The following is a 25,300-nucleotide window of genomic DNA, read 5'->3' on the forward strand; positions in this document are numbered from 1 at the left end:
AATTTGAATCACGACGCTTCATAAAAGCATCAAACAAACCAAGTGATAAACGTGCACCGCGTTCCCCCCTCTGCCCCTCCCCTCCGACCTCTGACCCCCCGCCAGCTCCTGCACGACTTCCCCGACGAGCTGCGCGCCGACATCGCCATGCACCTGAACAAGGACATCCTGCAGCTGCCCGTGTTCGAGGGCGCCAGCCGCGGCTGCCTGCGCTCCCTCTCGCTGCACATCAAGACGTCCTTCTGCGCCCCCGGGGAGTACCTCATCCGGCAGGGCGACGCCCTCCACGCCGACTACTTTGTGTGCTCGGGCTCCCTGGAGGTGCTGCGGGACAGCATGGTGCTCGCCCTGCTGGGTAAGGGGGGGGGGCGGCGGGGGGGGTGGGGGGCAAAGAGAGGGAGGGGTGAGATGGTGCTCGCCATACTGGGTAAGGGGGCCCGGGGGGGTGGGGTGGGGGGTGGGGGGGAGAGGGGCGAGAGTTAAGGGGAGTAAGAGTGAGGGGTGAGGTTTGGATTCTTTTGGTCTCCTAGCAACCAGAGCACTGGGAAGGGATGGGCTGAGTGATGGGCTTGGTGATGAGGAGGACTTGGAAAGTTCTGATGGAGCATCAAAATGCATGAGCGTCATTGGGGGAGGGATGTCGACAGTTGGTGTTTTCGAATCCTAGGCAAAAGGTTCTTCTGTTTGATCCCGTATGTCGCTGTACCATGTAGGCGTACCTTGAGCAAGACACCCCTAACCCCCAGTGTTCTGTCTTCTCGCAGGTAAAGGGGATCTGATTGGTTCGGACCTGCCCGACACGGAGCAGGTGATCAAGACCAACGCGGACGTCAAGGCGCTGACCTACTGCGACCTCCAGTACATCAGCGTGCGGGCCCTGAAGGACGTGCTGGAGCTGTACCCCGAGTACGCCAGCGTCTTCACCTCCGAGATCCACCACAACCTCACCTACAACCTGCGGCAGGGCAGCCAGGACGAGGTGGGATACACACACGCACAAAACACTCGCCGTTTTGCACGCATCCACCACCCCCACCCCCCCCCCCCACCCCACCCCTCCCCCTGTGCACAGATTGTCTGTGCTGCAGTTGATATCCTCAGGTTAAGCCAATCAGGAGCGTTCAGCCTTAATCCAACCACCCTGTGAAATCAATATTTTAAATTCAGCACCGTCTGAAATATTCATGCTCCGCTTAAACAATCCTCATCTCTTTTTAACGAAGCAGCCTCAAACCAGAGGATATGTCTCCGGAATATTTCACACACAGGCAGCGCTGTTCCCAACACGTGTTCGTAATCCATGGGAAAGGCACAGATAAAAGGAAATGAGATATAATGATAAATAGACAATATTCTAAATGATAATATCTAAATGACAAATATTCTAATATTCTAATTCACAACATCTAAATGGTGCTATGGAGTATTTCAGAATCTTTGTTTGAAGACGTTTTAATCTTCCCCTTTAATATCAAAGAGATCTAGGACCGTGCAAGGGCCTGGTTGTCATGGTAATGCGTGTGGGCCCATGCCACAGTGGGCATATTTGCTGACACACAAACACACATATACAGACACGCCAGAACACACATCTAGACCGTACACACCCACACGCACCAAACCCAACCCTCACACAAATTAAAAATGTGCTGTACTTTCTCAATTTAGGCAATCTATTTTATTCAATATAAAATTATACGATGAGTCACATCTAGAGAACCCTCCTGTCTCTGTCTCTCTCACAGAGCAAACAACACACAAAACAAACAACGCAGAACAATAATTTTCTGAGAACCACCAGAGTGATGATAACTGATTGGTGCATCAAACTGATCAAACACCCCCTGTATATACTAGGATGAGTGCACCCTCATTTATTTACCCATCCAGAGTATGAAGTAAGCAAATCTGCATTTGTGAATTCATTTTAAAAGTAGAATAACACAAAGACAGTTGAGTGGTCTAATTCTACAAAATTGTACACAATAATTAATACATATATTTTATTTTATTCCTTTCTGATATAGTGTGTTCAACCACATTGATGATGGGGCATGCTGTTTATTAGCAGCTAAGCAAGTCAGTCGAGTTGATATACTAGTCCGCTTGTTAATTAGTTGGCACAGATGTGGTGATGTAGAATAAAGATCTGTTGCGGAGCCACTAAGGGCCATTGTCTGCTCTCAGAGCATCTGCTGAAACAGAGGGGCCCGCAGCCCTGGCAACAAGGAGCCCGACATTAATCAAACCCACTACACTTTGAGCTTAATTTCAGTGTTTTTTTATGATATTCTGTTAAATATATGTTTATATATATATATATATATTTATATCCAAAACATGGTTGTATGTTTTAAAATCTGGAAAACAGGACATTTCAAATCTAAATCGTGATCATGGTTTCTAAATGAATTATTTACTCTCACATTAGCATTCAGCAGATGTAACATCTTAATCCGACTAAGTCCCGTTGAGTAACGAAGAGAGACATCAAATAATACCAAAAACTTTCAGGAATGGTGCAGGAGAGCGGCACAGAGCGATGAGTCGTTTTAAGTGTGCTGCTTCATAATGGCGCTGTTATTGCCTTAGTAATTCATGTTATGTTAAATCCGTGGCACTTTTCGCCAATGTTCCACAGAGATAATTTAGTTGTATAAACTGTCTAACGACGTACTCCCCGACGTGTCACAACATATCAGACAGAAAATGTCGCTACAGAGGGAAATAAAACAGCAAGCCTCACACAGCCTCCTAGTTCAATTATAGCGGGAAGAAAAAAACATTATGTTCTACCAAAGCGTGGCTCTATTCCCTCTCCATAATCCTTCAACTTTTTTATAAACTAGTTTGCTGTGTAGAAACACCACTGAGGGATGATCACCGCATCCATCCTTTGTCCTCGCTCGGGCTCCTGTCTCTGCTCAGATTGGTTTTAGCGGTGTTAGTGTTGGCTGTTTTTTTTTTACTCCTACGATAAGTTCATATGGTTCGTGGTTCGGATCCATCAGGTCTCCTGTCTGGGGGTCGGGGGGGGGGGGGGGGGGATAAGGGGGTTTACGGACGCCTCTGTTTGCTGTTGCATCCCTCCGCTGGTAATTGTAACAAATTGCCAGCAGCTTCTCTGCAGTCGACTGGAGAAAAAGGCAGATTCCCTCGGCATGTTGCTGCAGAAGGATCAATTACAGAAGAGCTTGCATAGCGACAACGGTGGAACAGGGAGCGACTTGTTTGGGGATAATGGCCCGTACGAAAGTCTCCCCTTTGGGACAGAATGTGGCCTTCTGAGTGGGCGAGGGGGTTATTAAGGAGATTCTTGGCAGCAGCTCAAGAATAAATCTCTAAAACGAGTATCGTCATTTGTTGTTTGAAAAAAGTGCCTTTTTAAAAACTTTACACTGCCACTTCATTCCACTGAGACATTTGTGTGTGTGTGTGTGTGTGTGTGTGCGTGTGCGTGCGTGCGTGCGTGCGTGCGTGCGTGCGTGCGTGCGTGCGTGCGTGCGTGCGTGCGTGCGTGCGTGTGTCTGCATGAGGGTGAGTGTGTTTCGTGGGGAAGTTATATATATATCTTCCTACCCAGGACAGTTGCCAGTGGCTGTGTTTTATCTCACTCCTCTCTTATTTTCCGTCTTGTCACGACAGGGCCTCACCAGGTTTACAAGGTCACCCAGGCTGTCACACGTGAGTTCTGCACCCTTTTGCGTTAATCCGCCCCTTACGTCATTCCACAACACAAACCCTCCCCTCGTGTTCCCTAGAAGTAATGAACGTCACGCATTGCCAACACACATCTATTCTGTGCACACCGTCCATTGGTGGGTAAGGATTGCCTTTGTGCTTTACTAGGGGCTTCTAACGCTCGTTCTTTTTAATAGGTGTGTGTGTGAGCGCTCTGTGAAGGTAGCCTCCCTGTGGTGTTTCCAGTGGCTAGGGATAGTTAGTGGCAGGACCTCCTGGAAGAAAAACTCATTAAGCAGTTGGCCAGCGATGGGGCCCTTGGAGTTAGCTTGCTAGCTAACTGGGTCAACAACACTCAATGGAGAGCCATGGAAGTTCCTTTGCTCACTAACGATGGAGCATGTAATAGCTTTAGAAAAAAGATATATATGTGTAATTATATACAATGTAGCATATGAAAAACAAATGAAACATGATGCAGGCCTTCATACTATGTTCTTTGATGCGCCTTTTATAGGCCATAGACCACCAATGTGTCATTATATCTCTGGCCAAACTATGCTTATGGACTTCTGTTTTCTCATACTGTATAAACTAGATGGGTTTCCTTTTCGAAAAAGTCAGTTAATGAAGTTACTTTATCGCATATTGATGACTGATTTCCTATTAGCACCACCTTAAAGTTATCTTTCATTCATCATTTACGTAACTTTGTTGAACAGTTTACGCTGCCAATTTACAATAGATAACATCACGGAGGAAAACATACCGATCAGACGCACTCAAGACGCAGAGACGTCCCTTTTAAGAAACCCAACCTAACCTCTTAGCGTCCCTCGCGCTGCACCCGCCAGAACGATCCGTTTTCCAAACCGTACGCTAACGACGCCTCTCTCTCCGTTGGCTCCCGTCGTGTCTCACGGCAGAACTCGCGCGTCGCCGCCGCCGCCGACCACAAGCTGCCGTCCATCGTGGAGACCAAGGGGGGCGGCGGCGTCGTCGTCTGCGGCCCCGAGGACCCCGAGGCCTTCGGCCTGTCGCCGGCGTCCCTCCGCTCCGGGCGCAACCTGCTGCTGCCCAGCTTCGGCAGCCCCGTGCGCCGCACCTCGCTGGGCAACCTTCTGGGCGACGAGCTGCGGCAGTTCAACGCCCTGCGCCGCTGCCGCTCGCCCAACCTCGGCCGCGGCGCCCGCGGCGCCCTCAGCCTCACGCCGCAGCCGACCTCCAAGAGGGAGCACGCCGTTCACGCGACGGCGGCGACGGCGGCGACGGCGGCGGCGGCGGCCCCCCCCGCCGTCGCGTTGCCGGGGGCGACGGGGGCGGCCCAGGGGGAGCGGAAGCCCGCCAATCTCCTCATCCCCACGGTGACGTGCTTCGCCCCGCCGGACCTGAGTCCCAGGTACTGGAGGGAGGTGGACCCCCGGAGCGTTGTTTTGATTTGTTTTTGGGGGGGGGAACACGTTGACATGTGTCGTCTGGGGTTTTGTGTTATGAGTGTGATTGCGACATCGTGATATCAAAAATGGTTCCCAAGGTTTGGCCCTTGGAACATTGCGTTTTACATTTACATTCAGGGCATTTAGCAGATGCTTTTATCCAAAGCGACTTACAATAAGTACATTTTTCATAAAAAAGGGGAACAATATATCGGTGTCGGTACAATAAGGATGTCGATAGAACCAAGTGCAAAGCACTTCCGAAAATTCTTGGGACACCACACTGTTTGGCATCTGTGTCCCCGACACATCGTTTGAACCCATTCAACACCCATTCATTCGTGTTCTAATATAAGTCACCTTTAACCTTCACCCTTTTTAAAAATCAAAAACATCCTGTCAGATATCTTTAGTCAGCAATGTCCTGCGAGCCCGTCTGCCTTCAGGCGTCCACAGTGGGATAATGACCCCAAGGATGCACTATCGCACACATTTGAGTCAAAATATGCACCCTCTAGTTTACTTTGTTTGACTTAATGACTGACAGTCTATCTTAAGCCCAATGAACACAGAGGGTGAATTTCGTCTCATAATTGCAGCGTGAGCGAACAAATAATTAATATTTTCAATGATTGTATTTTTAAGGAGCAAAGCACAAGGAGTGTGACTTTACCAGGGTTAACATTTGGCAAGTCTATTTTGGATGCAAAAATTTAAAATACATGTCTGCATGTGTCCCGACACGTCCGTGGCCCCGAGTCTCAACTACTACTAGGTTAAACTTTAGGGTGCTTAACTCCCTGCAGAAAAAGCTCCGGGTTTGAACCCCAATGTCAGCAGCATTCTTACAACCCATGGGAATCCCTGAGCAAGACCCCCTACAGACTCCATAACGACCACATCTGAATTCACTATGATTCACTTTGGATAACGGAATCTTTCTAATTGACTAAATAGTGGAGAGTGATACAAACCCATGCAGCAGTAACCGCTACTACATAGCTGGCCCCAGAGTGAGCTAGCCTTTAATCAGTCACGCCTCGATCTGTTAAATGAGTATAGTGTTGCATGGGAGTGGAATATCCCATCTCAACTCATGGATCTCAGAACAGTATCACCTCGTCCTGTGATGTGAACGAGACACCGATAAGACATATTCACTAAGATATTCACCTTGAGGGAATTAGGAAAGACACGTTTTGGTAATACTGCACCGTCCCCTTGGAACCACCTTCAGAATGATCTCAAATCGGCTGTTTTCACTTCCTACAAATTCTGAGGAGCCTGGAACATGACTTTTTCAACAAGTCTTTTTCCTGGCACATGACTTTGAATATTATTGTCCGTTTTTAGCGTTCTTCAAATGTCATTTTGACATTTTTGTTCATCATTTTTCTAATGCCACTCTTTTGGCCGGGTGTCTCTCGGAACAGAGATTGTATTATTGAATCTCATCGGGACCTCACTTGGTACAAATAAATAAATAAGGAGCTCCCCAGGTGGCCAGCCCCCCCTTCGAGTGGATCCACGAGGAGACTAAGTGGCCGCTTCCATTAGATGGCGTCTCGGCTCCCACTGAATTTTTCAACAGCTCTCATCGGCGGGCGGGCGTCCATATTCATAATGTAGCAGCAGCAGCGCTGCAGCGCTGGACGTAGGGGATCCTCTCAGGTGACCCGCCGTCCAGACGACTCCCTCCTGGGCTGAACCCCCCTCCCCCCCCCCCCCACCACCCCACACACACACACACACACACACACACACACACACACACACACACACTTGGTCTCCCCAGTCCCCGGCTCCCCCCCCCCCCCCCACAGGCGATCTTCTGCCAGCGCCTTGGGTTCACCTGGCCACGCCATAATTGAATGGAATCTACTGTTACATTAACTCCCCGTCCTCCTCCCCCCCTCTCCCCCCCCCCCCCCCCCCCTCCCCCTCTCTGCCCTGCCAGGGTGGTGGATGGCATTGAGGACAACGCACGGTCCTTCCACTTCAACGTGGAACACAGCGGGGCCAGGGCCAGCGCACCTGGCAGCTCCCCAGGTAGGACGTGCCCGCAGGGGGGGGGTGGGTGGGTGGGTGGGTGGGGGGGGGGGGGTTCTCGTGCCTGGGCTCCAGATGGCTGGGGGTTGGGGCAGGGGGGGGGGGGGGGGGGGAGGGGAGGAGATGGGGAGGTGGGGAGGTTGAGTGGTGGGGTGGGACCTAGGGGATGATGTGACCTTCAGGCCTCCCTGGGGTCAGTCAGTGGTAAGTCTTCAGCGATTGTTGTGTTTGAGCGCAGCACCGGAATGCTGAGTGCCTGCGCGCCCCGGGGGAACAAAAACGGCAGATGTTTAATCAAATAACGGCAGAAAATAAAGTAAAGAGATAGATTTTAGAGTCATAGATACAAGGTGACACACTAAGTTGTTGAAGGAAAGCAAAACCTGAAAAGCCGGGGCTGTTTCTCTGCTCCTCTGACACGAGAACCGTGGACACTAAATGCTGCCTTCCGATACGTCTTAGTCCTCACCTTAGCAACGAGAGACACTTTTACCACCACAACTCGCACAACAAAAAACGACAGTTATAACTATCACTTTGAGATTGCTGCTCTTCAGGAGCTGTGGATGGGAAGCAGAGTGCTTATAGGTAGCAGAGAATACAAACAATGTAGTGTAGGGGGACAGTTTCTGATATACAAGGGGCCATGTCCACACTCCAAAATCCAAGTGGACGACCTTTAAATGTCGTCTCACCTTGTAATATAGAAATAATAACATTGTTGTTGGATCGATCATGTGGATGGATGTGTGGATAGATCATGCGGACGGAATTAGCTTTCTAAAAACTTGGAGCATTGATGGAGAACCACAGCGGTGTTGGTCGTGGCAACGTGGACACTAGACAGAACACACTGTTATGTAACCTAATGCAGTGATCATATGACTTGTGTTCCCATGGTGACGGAGGATTGTGTTCACGGTCCCCAGGGTCCAGGGAGACCAACGCCATGCTGCTGCTGGAGACGGAGCAGGTGAAACACAGCATCTCGGAGCTCAACCTCAAGGTACCCAGAATGCCTTTCATTAGGGGTGGGGCTAAAAGGCTGTTCGCTCACAACAATCCAATTTTTTTTTTTTGCGTTATATTCTGGTTATGGAGCCAAAATGTTTTATTGATTTAACCTGGTAACCCAAATCTGCCAGTAACAATTGAAGCATGCAATGGCATGCATTTAATCTGGAGAGGGAAATTTGAGTACATCTTGACATTTTACAAATGTTGCACATTCAAGTCTAGATATGGACCAGGATCCATATTAGAAAGACGATCTATCAGACCTTTTACATTTGATGATACATTTGATGAAATGTATTATTAAAAGCCAATAAAACCATGTTTTGCAGAGCTTTCCCCCATCTATTCATTAATTAAAATACTCATAGTGATCATCTGTCCTAGGACTACATTATATTTTAAACTTGTTCCTTACTTGGTTACTGCTAATTCTGGGCTACCATGTGCGACATTTGGTAACATTAGTCTGGTGATTTGGTTGTTTCTGGGAGTAGAGCTAAGCTACATTTCAATGTGACTCCATTGCACTCTGTATAATCTATGCAGTGAGCACTCGTTGTTTCACTCAGACTCCGGCCGAACCTGGAAGATGAGGAAGTACTAGTGACCAATTGCGATCTGTAAAACTGACACTGTTTATTGTTAAAGTTTTCACCGGGGGACACCCCATCCCCTCTCTCTCTTATGATGTTGGATTGCTCTGCGACCTGGCCCATGACAATTTTTAGCAAAGGCCACCTTTGAGAAACCATTTTCGATTCAAAGTACGAAGTTATTTTTGGGATGGTGGCGTGGACAGGGCGGCCGACCGACCCTGAGTAAGACCGGCCGTCCAGGGAATCAACCGATTCTCCCGGCGGCATGTCTGACACAGCTGTGAGTAGCCATTACAAGCCATTTCAAAATGGACCCTGTGGGGACATCACAAATGGGAATGATAGATGGGCCTATCAGTCAGTACAGTCTACTGAATATAAGCTGGTAGCTGGTGATCCATCTGTCGTACATCTGGGCGGACACGCTCATGTGTGATGTCGCTATCGGAAAGATTTTGTATTAGCTTGCCGTAGATAATCACACTCACACCCGGTGGTGAAATAGCGGCCTTTTAACTTTAATGGGTAGGTCATACTCAGCTATTTCCTCATTTGAGAGTGAACTGCTTCTAACACGTGCACGACAAAAAAGTGCTGTGCAACATTTACCGTGATGTAACAGGGAATTAAATCCTGGAAAAGTTGGACCATTTATGTCATTGGTCCTGGATTGATGATACCGTTCATGGTGATGGTTACTCTTTAACTTCTCCTGATTCATACAAAACTCTTAAAAAAAAAAAAGTTATTTAGGTTGACACACTATACTTCACCACATGGGCACCTGTTCACAAAAAGATTAGATAGCCACTGCGCAACTACCGACCTACCGGTTTGCCCCCTTTGGGCGAGATATCTTACCCCTCCCTGATCCTCAAACACCTTCTCAGCCCCGCTAACCTCAATGCGACTTTGACAACAGTCGTGCACAGAGCAAAAAAAATAAACGCTGGACAGAGTTCAAGTTGCAGTAGGTATCAGAGCAGAAGGAAACTCACTTCGCAACGCGTCGATTTCGGGATTTATTCGTAATCTTTTATGATTATGCAGTACATGAAACAGTCAGTCAAAATTGAAACAGCGCGGCCACGGATCGATGGAGTGATGGACTGACAGATGCGGCCCGCCCGCGCGTCTCTCTGCAGCAGCGCTACGTAGAGAAGACCCAGCGTAGTGCGGCAGTGCCGCGGGAGCCGGCAGATGGTAGCGCGGCAGGTGACATCTGAAGCAGGTAGTCATTAATCAGCGGGCTGTTTCTGCAGCGCGGCCCAGGGCTCCCGCTTGCTGCTGACTCGGCATCTTGCAGAAGAAGAAGAAGAAGAAGAAAAAAAAGTTAACACAGGAGGAGGAGGCCCCTCCTCGGGATGACGGGAACCAGGGAGGCATTCACAGGAAAGAAACGGGGACAGAGAGAAGAGGCTTTGTCCCCTGTGTGCCACAACGTTGCAGTCTGTTCTCTGGCTCGCTTGCGTCAGTTCACTACACTCCCTCCTGCGTATGAACCCTGTCCTGGTAACCCTGTCCGGGCTTTGTTGTAACCCTCCCCCTGTAGAAGAGTTTTGAAGATTCATCTTCAGAAGTTACACTTCACCGGCTGGACTTGGTGCCCCGTCTGCAAGCGACCTAATGGGGCTTAATCGCTGTCTTCTATCACTGACCATCTCCGACGGGGGAAACTTTCATTAATTAAGATGCGCTCGTTGATACCATGCACCAAAGTGACTCGGCTTAATGAATTTTCCGACTAATCACTCACACACTGCTAGCTATGCACCTTTTGTATATAAGTATATTGCTGTCCCTATGCACATACGTATACTATCAGTAACAACGTTATCTAAACGTGATCCCTCAAGAGACATCGAAAACACTGCATTATCACAGAAGTAGCGGGCCGCTACTGTGTGGTCTGTGGTGGCGGAGAATCTCTTTCATTGTTTATTTGATGTGTTGCTCCGAAGTCCAGATCCTCTCCTTTTTAAGTCCTTAACGTCGTCGTTTTTTGCCTTCTCGAAGATATTTAGTGAGATTGCAAGTCATGGTTTTGGGTTATTGTGTCATTTTATTACTATTTTCTGTATATTTACTAAATTTCATTACATATCATTTTATATATTTTACAAGGCAAAGTCCACATTATGGTGCAGTGGGCATGGTTTACGTGCAGGTTGGTGTGGGTGACCGTTAAAGAGCACGTTCCGTCCTTGTCCTCAGATGGGCACCTTGAACCAGGACGTCTCCCAGCTCACCAAGGACCTCCACCACATAATGCTCCTCCTCCAGCTCCAGATGAGCGCTCACCACCACGGCCCCGCCCTCTGCTCCCAGACCCACCCCCTCCAGACCCCCCCCAACCCCGCCCCGGGTCCCCCCCGCGGCCTGCCTCACGGGCCCCTCCCCAGCGTGCGTCTCCATCGCGAGGCGGCCGGCAGCGCGGAGAACCTCAGCCTCAACGCGGGGCCACCGCACCCGGTCCAGCGGGGCGCCGACGGGGCCGCCGGGCCCCTCTCCGGGGGGCTCTACCAGTCCCGCTCCGCCAGCCCCGGAGCCCACGCCAACATCTTCCACCCCCATCCCGCGGACTCTGAGGAAGCCCGGCCCTGCCCCCCGGCTCCGTGGATCCACGGCCCGCTGTCCCGGCCGGGCTTCAGCCCCGTCTTCCAGTGCGGGAACCCGGGACCGGCGTCCCATCCCGGGCGCGGAGAGCCGGAGAGCCGGCCCCTGAGCACCAGCCCCTTGAACATCAGCCAGTCCCAGCCGTCCCTGTTCCTGCAGTACGCCGGGGGCGGAGGAGGAGGCGCCGCTCTCGGCTCCTGTCTGTTATCCAGCGCCCCCACGTCCACCTCCAGCCTGCTCGCCCCTCTCTCCACCCCCTTCCACCCCCACCACCACCACCACCACCAGCACCACCACCAGCAGCAGCAGCAGCACCACCAGCAGCACCACAAGCTACCCCTCCCCCCAGACAGCCAGTCTTGCGCTGCTGCGGACACGCACGGGGAACAACTCCCCGCCCTCCCCGCCGCCCCCCCCGACCCCTACCACGGCCGTGCCGTCCCGTCCCAGGCCCCCGGCCGCCTCGGCAGGGAGAATCCGCACCCCTTCGCCTCCCGCTCCTCCTCCCCCCGCTCCTCCTCCTCCTCCTCTTCCATCAGCGCCTCCCCGCCCGCGTTCTCCGGGGAGGTCGCCATGGGGATGGAGCCCCGTGGACCGGACCCTCTGGCGGCCCTGGACCCCCTGGACGACCCCGGCGGCGTGCGCCACACCAGCCTGGAGAGCCTGCTCGGGGGCTGCGGGGGCTCCACGGAGAGCGCGTCGTCGCGCCGCTCCAGCGCCGACCTCCAGACGCAGAGCACGGAACAGTCGTGGTCACTGGACCTCACGGACTAGGGTTCCCCCTGGCGACGGCAGCGCCAGGTGACCTTGAAAGCTTGGTGGTGAGGACACGGCGGTGGTTGGTGGCTGCCGGGGGGGGGGTGGGGGGGGGGGACCGCCGAGCGTGGAGGAAGACGATCCTACATGTCAGTGTTTCAGTGGGTTTTTTCCTGAGGAGGTTTGGGACGCACTGCTCACTGTGTCCTGTAGTGGGGGCTGTTGGGGCTTTATTGGCCGCTCTTCTATGCAAAGTCAAGTCCTTGGTGCATTGGATTCTCTTTTGTTGGTTTTGAATCATTCATTTTTCATTTGTATGTGATATGAATATGCAGCAGATCATTTAACAGAACTCTAATTTAGGTTTCTGGAAAATACTAAATTGTAGGAAACCCTCTTCAGAGCATGAATCTGTCTTTTTTTTTCCGAGAAAATCACCACAAAATTAATTATTGTGGTGATTTTTTTTCAGGATATCAGAATAGCTACGAATGAGTATTCAACTTGCATGATACGCCAATTAAATAACTGTTTATTTAATTATTCATTGGTTGAAAAACGCTTGTAGTTGGTACAAGCAGTGATATACAGTAGTTAGTACTTGAATTCCATTCAAAAAGGTATTATTCTAAACATTTAGCATCACATGAATTCACACACAATCTCCAGCTCTACAACAGCTTGTTCTACTACTCATTATCCTACTTTATGTTGATAACCTGATGTTAAAACGCTGTTACCTCCTTGCATGGTAAAGTTGTTGATTTCTGTTTCCTAAGGAAAAGGCATCCAAAGTAATGTGTAAGCATTCTCTATGATAACCTGTATGCAGTGTAGGCAGAGGATGCAGGCGACCAGGGGATACTCTGTAGTAAAGCACGTGATGTGGAGTGTTCACCGCACGGCATAGATTGTACTTTTTCTGTTTTAGCTGCTACCTCTCTTCTTTTGGATTCGGAAACCCATTGGTTCTTGAACTACATTTTCTAAACCTATTCTGCAATTGTTTAAATAATATTGTGTAGTCATCCCTATCCGCAGTCCAAGTGTGTGTGTGTGTATATATATATAAAGATATCTATGTAGATGTCTATATATATAATTTATGAACGATTTCTCAATAGCACATAAAGCGCCTGTTACATTTTAATCACACACACACACACACAACATTCACCAGACACATAAGTACATATATACATAGAAACACATATGTGCATCCATATGTAGATACTTTTTGCCGTTTAATTATTTACATTCGATTCAAAATATCAACGCATCCTGATAGAAAGTATCAATAACTCACACTAGCCGTGGAAGATACACAGTATTGGGAGTCATTGTTGAGTTGGAAATATTTTTCTCCAAATTAAAAAAAATAAAGAGTTGCTGAGGTTTCAACGTGTGTTGTTTCTCTTGGATTCCCACAGAATATTCATATCGCTCTACAGGTATCAAATATCTAACTCGTAAGATAATGTACAATATTACGTTCAAATAATTGCTTATATTTGACATGCGGTGAAATCAAATCTTGCCTGGTTTTGTCTAATGTCTAATGCCAATAAGTTCAGGCTGCCTGCACCAAGGATCAGCGACACCGACCCCCAGAACCAGGCAGGGAATTGTGCTACTGGATCCACCCCTTGGTAGTGGTTGAGTCCTTAGGCGAGTGAACTCTGTAACTTGGCCTGGCCCAACATTGCTCATGGGCCCCCCCACCCACAACGTGTCGGAGGAGGCAGGGGTCATGGGCCGAGGCAGAGGAGACTGGATCTGCGGACGGGGCAGCTAAAACCAGCCATCAACCACAGTACACATGCCCTTCTCAGGTTTTGGTTTCCAGTCCAGAGTATTCAGACTTCAACATCCTACTGGAGGGAATAACTGAGAAACCTGGAACGCCTCATCTGTATCTGAATCTCCTCTTTGGGATTTCTTTGTTGCATGGTAACCTCTGTGACTCTCTAGAGCAGTTTGCAAATAAGTGTGAAGCTGTGCGTATATGAAACAGCAGTGTATACGAAACTGATGGGTCGCGAAACTGATGGGTTTAGAGAGTTTAGAGAGTTAAAAATAATTGAAATGGGACAATCTACAAAAACTATTTGTTTTCTAAGTCAAGATAACGGTACAATTCAAGTCAGCTTATTGGTCAGCTGGCTTTTATTATGTAGTACTTTGCCATTCTCAATATAAGGAGTTAAAAGACTGGATGGCAATTTCTTAGCTGTGTGACATTACTCGAGAATGACAAATACATAAACATAAAGCAAGCATCCTAATTTCAACATAATATTTATACTCCCAAGACATATCTTCATTTAAGTATAATATTACACGGTAATCATATGTGACATTTTCAACAGTGTGGAGTAAATAGAGATTGCTTGTGTACAGGGCCAAGAATATGGTGCTACGGACCTGACTACAGGCCACATTGAATGTTGACTTGAGGTGTTTATTAATAAAACATCCACACTGCAAAGAAACAAGATGGCTAAGGTCCATCACTCTGTATGTAGCGAGGTCCAAAACAGATTTGACCTTGACATTTGGACATGGTTCAGCATGCTTTACATTCTAATGACTCATTTTCAACACTTCCCGATATGAAAGCATTGGAAATCATTTCTCCAAATAATAAAAAAAAAGGTTGCTGAGATTTCAATGTGTGTTGGTTATCATCAATGCCCAAATAATAATTCTCTCACTCTATAGATATCTGTATAAGCATAAGGAATGTAGATCTCTAGAGATCAGATGTTTATATCAAAACAAAATGTGTGTTTTCATTATCTTCAACGATTGCCGGAAACTTCTATTTGGCTTTATAAGTCATTTGTGCCAACTCTGTTTAAATATTTACACAAGTAGTGTAAATATTTACAGTGTTGCATAAGAATGGACGTTTGAGTGAAATAAGCTTGTGTGTATGTTGTCAACACAAGCATATTGGGCGTTTGGGTTGAATATGCTCATGTGTATGTTCTACACACATTTGATTCAACACCATTTCTTAGTTAATCCAATAAGAGATAGAAGCAAACAGAGATAGAAACAAGAGATAGGCCTGAAGCTTGAAAAAATACTTTTCATGGAATACCATGTGTGATAGTGACTCTATAAAGCGGGAACAGGGGTATTCAACACAAATAATCCTCAATTGATCCGGATAGAACGACGATCTGAGTCACAATTAGTCAACTCTGATCTAGAACATTGTGAGGACAAAGTGAGGAGTGTCCCTGATTCTGCAACATTGGAAAGTTATCAGACAACTCTATAAATACGGTGAATCCACTGGGGTAGACACTTCCATCCCGTTGTCCATATCCAAATTCTTCTAGACGAGCAAGAGGATCAGTGCAGAGAGAGAAGAAAGATGAAGACTTTTGCGGTTGTTCTGATGCTTGCGTTGGCCTTCGGCTTTGGTGAGTATAGGCCTGCAGCCCCAAACGTCTCCATTTAAATGGCGCACTTAAAGAATACCAACCACTCATATCTAATATATACTTGATCTGTAGGAGATGCTCTGAGGTGCAACCACTGTATACATTCAGGCTGTCGCAACAAGGTGGAGACGTGCAGTGCACCCAATGATGTGTGCGCCAATGTGATGTTTCTACCTCCCATGCGTAAGTACACACACCCTTCTATCCGCCCGGATACAGGCTCCTCTTAAGCTGACCCCCTGTCTTCCTCTTCCGGTGCATTCATGTCTCGTTTTGATGATAACTCATTCTCGTCCCCTGTGTTCTTGTTACTTTAAGTTCTTCAGTTTCAGGTTGTGGGTGCTTTGAGTGTTTGCTTGTCGTGTTTTGTTTGTCATCTTACTAAAGATGGTAGTTGATGTAGTAATAATTATTGTTGTTGTTTTTTTTTCTTCTAAGGCATAGATTACTTCAAACGTTGCATGAAGGCGTCCGACTGTAACGTGATGCGTTCTCAGCCCAGCCTCATGACGGTCACATGCTGTAGGACAGACCTCTGCAACTAAAGCCCATAGCTCGGGTCGGAGGCCACCTCTCTACCAGGGTTATTCCCATTTTGAAACGGGCCATTTCCCTCTCTGTACCATCTGTAGGAAGGAAGTGGATTGACACACATCACAATAAAGCTGATTTGTAAACGTGAATTCACTGCCTCCAAGACTCTCTTTTTGTTTATTTGTTGTATACAACCTTGTTGAATTCCTAGTTTCTTTGCAATGAGTGGTTAATGAGAAGTGACATTTAGGTAAAGTTGGAGTAGGCCCATTACGTTAAGGCAGGGGTCAGGAACCAAATGTATTCATTTTAAATTGTTCTTAGAAGGGCTGACGTGCACGTTTACATAATTATAATTGTAACTTTATAGGGAAGACATTCATTCCCTGCAAATTAGACATGATTATTTAAGATAGAAAGAATGATGTTCTGCAATGATGCTGAATGTAGATGACGGTATTATGATAAATAGATTTTGTCCAGGACATTTATATAAAATAAATGATGTACAAAATGTTGTTTAAAATTAAACTTTTTGTTTTGGTTACACAATCTATTATCATGCATTGCTACTATATATATATATATATATATATATATATATATATATATATATATATATATATATATATATATATATTAAAAGAGTATGGCTCTTATAGAGCACTAGATTACTGATCCCTGGGTTAAGACAATGAGGGGATTAGATTAAAATGGTGGCATTCAAGATAAATTAAGTTAAGGTCAAGAACAGAACAGAGTCTTTCTCCAGAAATTGGAAACCTGTTTGACAAACTGTCTCACCGACTACTGTTCAACATTGAAGAAGTGTGCTATCCCCCTATCCCACCTCATCTGGTCATATTACCTTGGCTATAATATCACGTCTCTCTGGATTGTGAACCCCAATTATACATGCGCATTTTATTTATTCACAAAAAAAACACTTTTGTAAATGTGCACATTGTTCTTTATTTATTAATGATTAATGAAGTAAAGAGACTTCTCCACATTGGGTTTTCAGCGTCAAAGTGTTGTTTGGGGGTTCATGATCCATGGGGGGGGGGGGGGGGGGGGTTACTGGCTCTGTAGCCAACAGGGTGGTTTTGACAGTCGGTGGATCCAGGTTCAGATGAGGACATATAATACGAGCATATTACGGCGTGGTGCCCCGCGGACATCAGATACCCAGACCTGCTCGCCTTCCAGCAGCGGAGAGTCGGACGGGGCATTAATGAAAGTGCTTAGAGAGCGTCGCTGGCCCACTGTCAGCCGCAGACGGACGCTGCTTAGAGGTGAACGGGAGGTCATCTGAGGTCGGTGGCTTTGTCTGACGTGTAGGTATAGGGGAAATTATGTCGACGTCACAGCTGAAAAAAATTTACAAAATGATTGACCATTGACCGTATGTGAACATCAGCACTCCGAAGGAAGCAGAAGCAGATATACTCACCACTCGTTTTGATGAACATTTTAGCAACATTCCTAACGAATAAGAACAGACACACTGGTATAATAGAGTGAGCTGTTCAGAAGGTGTATTGGCGTTCCCCATGCCCCATCTGGTGGTTACACAATAAAACACTGAACAATGAATAATCAAGTACGGGATTATTCTTTATTGCACCTAAAATAATACAAAAAAATTCCTAAATCAAAGTAAAAATTAAAAAGAAAAACATGTTTTCCAATGCGTTTTAATTTTGCAGTCTTTATATTGATTATAATGAGTAATCTAAGGGCTGTTTGATTGGCTCCGAAAAATCACGTGACGGGCGAATCCAGGAAGTGTTTTGGGTCCGTAAACGCGGAAGTGTGGATTAGCATTAGCATGGGCTGCTAAAATAAAACCTTAAAAGTGGGCAAGAAAGCAGAACAAAGTGTAGTTAAGCTTGATCCAACTGTTTTATAAAGACTACGCACAGCCCAATAACCCCGGTAAAGACAACGTCTGCTTTTAAATCCTACTTTTCAAGCGATAACTGGTTGATATGTTGTATAGTTTAAACTTAACCACGGTCTGTGTGGTCATTTTTATGACATCTAAATATCTACAAGTATTAGTCAGCCTTTGGTGCTACTCACTAAACAAACATGTATGCTATGCTGTGGGTCTTTCTGCACCACTGTGTCTCCCTAGATAGTTGTCCGTTGCATTGTTGTTTAAGGTCAGAACTTGTCAACAATTGACAACCCAAGGTGCATAAAGTCACCAGCTCAAATTACTGCTAGGGGCGAAAATAGGGAATATAACCTTTATGTGTTAATGATCAATTGTAAAGTCATGAATGTCGTTATTGTTTTCTGGATTTTGTATACTGTTACATTAATTAGTCATGTATAATTTATGTGTGTATGTGTATAGATATGACTTTTTATAATAATAATAATAATACATTTTGTTTTTATGTGTCATTGCATGACAGGACATCCTCAGTTTCTCGCCTCTGACCTGAGATCAAGAGGGATCGGTTAGGTTCGGTCCACTCAGCCACCGTCAGTGCCTGCGTCTGTGTCTGGGATAGGGTCCGTTTGTGACAACCCACCAATAACAGCGTCCGTCCATGGCGGCCAGCAGGCCCAGCGCCACCTCGGCAACCAATAAGATCTTCCAGTTCAAGCTGGTCCTTCTTGGGGAGTCAGCGGTGGGGAAGTCCAGTTTGGTGCTGCGCTTCGTCAAGGGACAGTTCCAGGAGTACCAGGAGAGCACCATTGGCGGTAAGGGACTGGGAATACAGGTTAACTTTCACAGTGGTGGTCTGGGGACAGCAGCCCTACTCACGTGACAGCAGAATAACTCAAAAGGAATATGATCGGAACAAAGTGAAGAGCAACGTTCACCTATATTTGAGCTTGTCTGTCATCAGACAAAGGTCAGGGTTGGTGATATCTGATTTCTAAGCTATTGATATTTAATGGTATGTTTTTGATAAATAAATTAAAAAAAAGTAAAATAACCAAACCCAGTGTTTGGCAAGTTCACACTTGCAAGTTCACACTTGCAAGTTCACACTTGCCAAACACTAGCTCATAGTTCAGTTCACACAGATAAATTAACTAGTTTATGTTCATACTAGTGCACTATTTGGATTGCTGAACCCATCCATCCACAGCCCCCCAATCCCTATGGTTACGACCCAGGGCAACTTTGTTATAGATGTCTGAGGAGCGTATCCCTCTCTCGGACGTTGCCATCGACATAATTTGTGGTCCGACAGAGTGCCCCATATCCACACACATACCTAGTATACTCAGAGTTTACTTAAAGTCACTCAGATGTCACAGGAAGAACGCTACCTGCGTTCGGAGCATAGAGGTGCGAGAGGAGAGGAAGTTGGCTTCATGGGCAAACCAACAGTTTCCAATCTAACCTTGAGGGCTCAACCACGTTGCTGTGTTCATTTCATTCCTTTCAAATACAATTTTCACAATTTTTTTTTCTTATTGGAAAAGGAAGTTCTGATGGCCCTTCACATGGCTCTGCTAACAAGAGACCATGGGGCAGGAAAGTGGGCAGGGGGCAGGAAAGTGGTAGGGTGTTTGACTTCCGGGCAAAATGTTCTGACCTCAAACCCCCAATGTCTGCAGTCTTCTGTAGGCCCAGACGCCCCTTGACCCCGATCTGCCCCATCATGCATCTGTATAAATCCACCGTAAATAGTATTTGTATTTATAAAAGCTTCTGCTAAGTCACTGAATGCTAAACGGTGACGATAGTGGTCGGCCGCGGTCCTCCTCTTCTTTCCTCCCCTCTCCAGCTGCCTTCCTCACCCAGACGGTATGTCTGGACGAGACGACGGTGAAGTTTGAGATCTGGGACACGGCGGGCCAGGAGCGCTACCACAGCCTGGCGCCCATGTATTACCGTGGAGCGCAGGCCGCCATCGTGGTCTATGACATCACCAACGCTGTGAGTGACGTGGCCACCGCCGTCCCTCCGGTGGCCATTTTAGAATGTTATTTGTGATGTGGGGGTTGTTTGTATTATTCTGTACATGTGTTATGTAATGCTGTTTCTGATCTTCTACATGGTGTTCTTTCTACACTAAATGTTCCAAAACGGTGTTTATTTTGGGTGATTTGTATTGATATTAATTAATTAATTTAAAATTATATTTTAAATCCACTCCAATTGAAGTTAAATGAGATTATCAAATGGAATGACACATTATCATTCATACCAAATGTACTTAATAAGCAAAACTATACCAAGTGATCTTGAGGGAGTTTTATTGACTCACTCAGAGATTTGGGAATTGTAAACAGGCAGTTAATTAGTACAATTGTAAACCAACAGTTAGTACAAGTGTAGATAAATTCAAATAAGTAGCACCACAGATTTGGGAATTGTCACTTACTGCAATTGTAGCAGGCAGTAACTTACTACAAGTGTAATTGAATGTAAAGTAAGTGCAAAAAATATTTCTGATATGAATGTTGACATTCTGTGGGCAAAACCTTCAAGGTAAAAAATCAAGGTAAAAAATAATAATAATTGTATTGCAATTTATATAAATTGTATTATAATAAGAATAATTTATTGTTGGTTAGCTCATTCACCAACCTTTTTCTTTATGAATAATTTCAGTAGATGGTAACTTCATTCATTCCATAGGGGGAATCATTATAATTATTAGGCTTAACTACCATTTGCCGTGAGTGCTATCAGACAAGCATAGCCGTTTCTCAATACTAAGTACGCGGACTACGTACTCGCGGACTTGGAAGTACGTACTTGGCAAGTCTGGACTTTCAAGTACAGACTTCCGAGAACGCGAGTACGCACCTGCAATTGGAACAGCAGCGGACTCGATGATGCATTCTGGGATATTTAACGGTCCCAAGTCCACACGAGTCACCTCCGATGCATCCTCGGTAGAACGGCCTCATCGAGAACGCATCGAGAACACTTCCGGGTTTTACGACAGTACTCGCGTACTCGCGTACTTGGAATTGGAACAGTGCTTGGGCTACCACTGATGACGTTTATCGAGAACGCAAGTACACGAGAACACACGAGAACGCGAATTGAGAAACGGCTCATGTTTGTACCTCCAGGACACCTTCTCCAGAGCCAAGACCTGGGTGAAGGAGCTGCAGCGGCAGGCCAGCCCCAACATCGTCATCGCTCTGGCCGGGAACAAGGCAGACATGTCTGACACTAGAGCTGTGGAGCACCAGGTAGGAAGTAGTCCCACGACCCAGCCCCACCTACTCTTAGACCCTCAGCGGTAACTAATGCCGCTTTTCCACCGCCAGTACCAGCTCGACTCGACTCGACTCGCCGCGCCTTTTTTTGCGTTTCCATTGGCAAAAAAAGTACCCGGTACCTAGTACCGGGTACTTTTTTTTTAGTACTACCTCCGTCGAGGTTCCAAGCGAGAGGAGTGGGTACTTTTGTGTGACGTAAACAGGCTGCTGGTAACTGATTGGCCAGCGGCTGTAAATGGGAATAATCACTCAAAGTTAAGTTGTGTCCGGCGTGGTTGGAGTCCACGGACCCGCTCCCGAGGGGGACACTGATCAGCGTTTCGCCGTGTGTGTCGCTCCTTTCCCGGGGCTAGAGTTAGGCTGCGCGTCGTTATGTGTGTCAGGCGTGGTTGTGTCTGTCCGGCGTGGCTGGAGTCCACGGACCGGCTCCGGAGGATCAGCATTTCGCTGTTTCGTTTCAGTGTCGTTCCTTTCCTAGGGCTCGAGTTTCACCTTGATCAACGTTACCGTATGACAACAATAGACGCGCAGTCATTGTGCTTTTTATTTTATTTTATTTCCCATCATAACCTTTCCCAGGAAATAGTAATCAGGAATCAGGAAATAGTCTTGATCAGATTCAGATTTCCCAGGAATCGCGTCTCCCGTGATTAAAACCTAATGACGACCCGCCCATGGTGGAGAGGTTCTTTTCTACGACCCGCCCACATTGAAGAGGTACTTTTTTAGATGGAAACGCAACCAAACCGAGTTGAGTCGAGTCGAGTTGGTACTGGCGGTGGAAAAGGGCATATGTTAGGACAGTGGCTAGGGTCTTTGTCTCCCAGCCCCTTAGCAAGATGCCTTAACGCCTCTGTAAATGTTTGTACTGTAAGTTGCTTTGGGCAAATGCATCTGTATAATTACTAAATGGTAAATCATAAAATGTTAATAAACTATTCTAGCAAAGCTTGGAATTGTAGGGGAATGTATCATTATAAGGAACTGCATTTCCTCAAAGAGACCAATGGACTAACAATATACCTCTTTGCAGAATTTCAAAAGGAAAAATAAATCAAATCAGTTTTTAACTATATATATTATGAAAATAAATGATTATTTTGAGCCCCTTTTTTGTGGTAACATTGTGTGGTGGCTGAGCTTTCTCTTGGATAGCTCTCACAATGTTGAAATTGTGCTGATGTTATTTAATAGGGTTCATCACTTGTGTCTTGATCAGTTAGTTGTCTAATCACTAAACCTGAACGTTTTTCAGGAGGCTCAGGTCTACGCGGACGACAACAGCCTGCTGTTCCTGGAAACCTCCGCCAAGACCGCCCTCAACGTCAACGAAGTCTTCATGGCCATTGGTAAGAGCACCATCATCGTCATTATCAACATCCTAGTCATCATTCTTACGCCTATTTACCAAAGTCCACTTCCCGGTGTGGTTCTTCAAATATAATCTTGGTTCAAAACATTGATAAGAAACTCCCTATATCCGTAAAAAGGCTTATATGTATCTGCTATGCCAAGTTATGGAAAATCCTAAATCTTTCTGCATCGGCTTCTGCATAAGTTATTCACAAATTAGTCTGCAGTAAAGAAACAGTAACTGTCCGTGACATGCTGGCTCATAGTTGGGTTTCGGTCCTTCCCAAAAACCTGTAAAATGACTCCTCTTCCGCGTGTTTATATCCTAAACTCGACTTACTCGTTTGCCATTCTTCTGAGCTCAGCAAGGTGTCTATAAATGGCATGGCCGTGAGTCAACTTGCCTGCGCACTTCACCAGCGACACATCAGTATATAAATTCTGCTTTGGTTACCTAAGATATTCTGTGTGCTGTGTGTCACACGCTGGCTCGGGATAGGGCGCGTTTGTGGTGACGTGGGATATTCGGCTTTTCTGCGTTTTTGATTACGTCCATGTGACATCAGAAGGTCACAGGCACCCCTAGCACATAGCACTATAGAGTTGCTGATGGAATACTAAATCAACGCTTTAGAGAAGTGTGTGACGCACCCAAAATGAGTGTATGAGTGGTTTCAGATGGATGGATGGATGGAGGAATGAGATGATGGTGGTGTTTGGGTGGGTAGATGGATTACAGAACGGAAGGACGAATGTTGTATGGATGGATGGACGGACGGACGGATTGATACATTTTTACAGTGTTTTGAGTGGTGGTTAATCTCCGTCCTGCGGTGCGCCCCCTGCAGCGAAGAAACTCCCCAAGAGCGACCCGGCGGCGGCGGGGGGGGGGGGCGGCGGGCCGGACGCGGGCGGGGGTGGACCTCCAGGACCCCCCGCCCTCTGGCCGCGGTGGGCGGTGCTGCGGCGGCAGCAACTGATGACGTAGCTCGACGACCTGAAGGACTACAGAAAGACCCGGATCTCCAGAGAGGAGGAGGAGGAGGAGGAGGAGGAGGAGGAGGGGGGGAATGAAGAGGCCGCCGCCCCCCCCCCCCCACATCCCAGATGAGATTATCTGATCCCCTCACCACACACACACACACACCTTTCTGATCAAAGGGACATTTTTAAAGAATCATAAGCTAGAGGGAGGTTTCCCAAAATCCCTCACTCCGCAGGATATCTAGCCCGTCTGTGTGTCTGTCTTCACCCCGGCCTCTCCATCTGTCTGTGTGTCTATCTTTCTGTTACTTCTATGTTTCAGATGGTTGACCTGTTTAGGTGAACCGTCTGTTCGGCCTATCCTGTTCCACACTGCCTGGCTGTCTGTCTCATCCCTGCCTGTCTGTCTGTCTCTCTTCAACTTTTATGTTTGAGATTATCAACCCGTCTTACAATTTTAAAACAATGATGCCTGTATGTAGTTTTCATGCCTTTTTGTAGGTGTGTGTGCGTGTGTGTGTGTGTGTGTGTGTGTGTGTGTGTGTCTGCGGCGTGTGTGCATGCGTGCGAAAGGCAGTAAGTCAATCGGACTCTTCCCGCTGTTGATTCAATCTTCCAGATAAAAAAAAAAATCACTCTTTCCTCTCCTTATTCTCACTGAACATACGAACACCAGAATAAAGGGATTGTAATTTCATAATCCCTGCATGTTGGGGCGCTTCTTGGCCACCAGGGGGCGCGATTGACCCAGAATACGAGCGGTGCGTTGACGCAGTACAGCCTACTACCAGTACAACGGTCGTGTTCGGTTTTCAGCTGTTAGACACCAGAATATATATAATATATATATGATATATAGGACCAAAAAGTAATAAAAACATGCAACTTTTCTTGACTCATATCCATATTGCGTTTGTCTTTAGCCTTGTAATGCGTTGCAGTGGAAAGTTTGGGTATGCAAATTCCATTTTTAAAGGATCTGTTTCTCTTTAAACAGTTTGGATGTCTTGACGTGCCTTGTATATGTAAAAGAGTGACTGAGTGATTACTCTTGCATGTTTAAAGTCATGATTGCAGTTTCTGAATGCTGTGGAATTAATGCTGAGAATCTATGAACTCCATATTCAAAAGTATGGTTTGTGGCTGTGTTATGGTTGGTGACGACAACATCATTCATGAAAACACATTTAATCTCACTTGGTGTGGTCTGTACGGGGCTTCGTGATCTCAAATGTGTTTGTCTGAGTTTGAAAAAAAGGAACTGAGGAAAACACCCTTCACCTTTTCACAACTTGTCACAAATATTGATTCAGTAGGTACTCTACCAAACTCACCAAATCAGTATTTTGGCAATTAATAAAATAAGTAGCTAGAATAACCCGAAACGTGTTAGAAAATGTAACAAATATTTAATAAATAATGTTGTGCATGATGGCGACCGCTAGATGGCAGAAACGTGCTTCGGGTTGTTTCTCCCACGGCCCTCGACGGCTGGAAATTAACGAAAAAGCTTAGTTTCGACTGAAAGAACATTTCTTGAATAGACACGGAAAAATAATCAAGATTAACCTTACTATAGGCCTACAAGTTTCATTTCTTGATTCATGCAATA

At 46.5% G+C, this 25,300-nt stretch overlaps 1 protein-coding gene, 1 long non-coding RNA gene and 1 pseudogene across 3 annotated transcripts in view; all 3 read left to right on the forward strand.

Annotated features, from left to right (window-relative positions):
* Positions 1-12,267, forward strand: part of kcnh4b (potassium voltage-gated channel, subfamily H (eag-related), member 4b) — a 40,345-nt gene extending 28,078 nt beyond the window's left edge. Inside the window, exons 10-16 of the mRNA XM_084485952.1 lie at positions 106-355; positions 765-979; positions 3,646-3,684; positions 4,608-5,080; positions 7,075-7,166; positions 8,096-8,172; positions 10,994-12,267. Coding sequence (XP_084342078.1) covers positions 106-355; positions 765-979; positions 3,646-3,684; positions 4,608-5,080; positions 7,075-7,166; positions 8,096-8,172; positions 10,994-12,169 — 2,322 coding nt within the window. The 3' untranslated portion in view covers positions 12,170-12,267. The remainder of the gene's footprint in view (positions 1-105; positions 356-764; positions 980-3,645; positions 3,685-4,607; positions 5,081-7,074; positions 7,167-8,095; positions 8,173-10,993) is intronic.
* A 3,092-nt stretch (positions 12,268-15,359) lies between these two features.
* On the forward strand, positions 15,360-16,289 carry LOC311367126. Its single transcript, XR_014639675.1, has 3 exons — positions 15,360-15,585; positions 15,679-15,789; positions 16,045-16,289. It is a non-coding gene; the product is annotated as an uncharacterized lncRNA (long non-coding RNA).
* A 1,649-nt stretch (positions 16,290-17,938) lies between these two features.
* Positions 17,939-24,589, forward strand: LOC311367124 (ras-related protein Rab-5C-like; annotated as a pseudogene). Its single transcript, XR_014684227.1, has 6 exons — positions 17,939-18,078; positions 18,567-18,858; positions 19,899-20,050; positions 21,199-21,321; positions 22,607-22,700; positions 23,553-24,589. The product of XR_014684227.1 is annotated as a ras-related protein Rab-5C-like (transcript).
* The last annotated feature ends 711 nt before the right edge of the window (positions 24,590-25,300 follow it).

The sequence above is a fragment of the Micromesistius poutassou genome (genome assembly GCF_964030765.1).
Source record: "Micromesistius poutassou genome assembly, chromosome: 21".
NCBI classification, from domain to species: domain Eukaryota; kingdom Metazoa; phylum Chordata; class Actinopteri; order Gadiformes; family Gadidae; genus Micromesistius; species Micromesistius poutassou.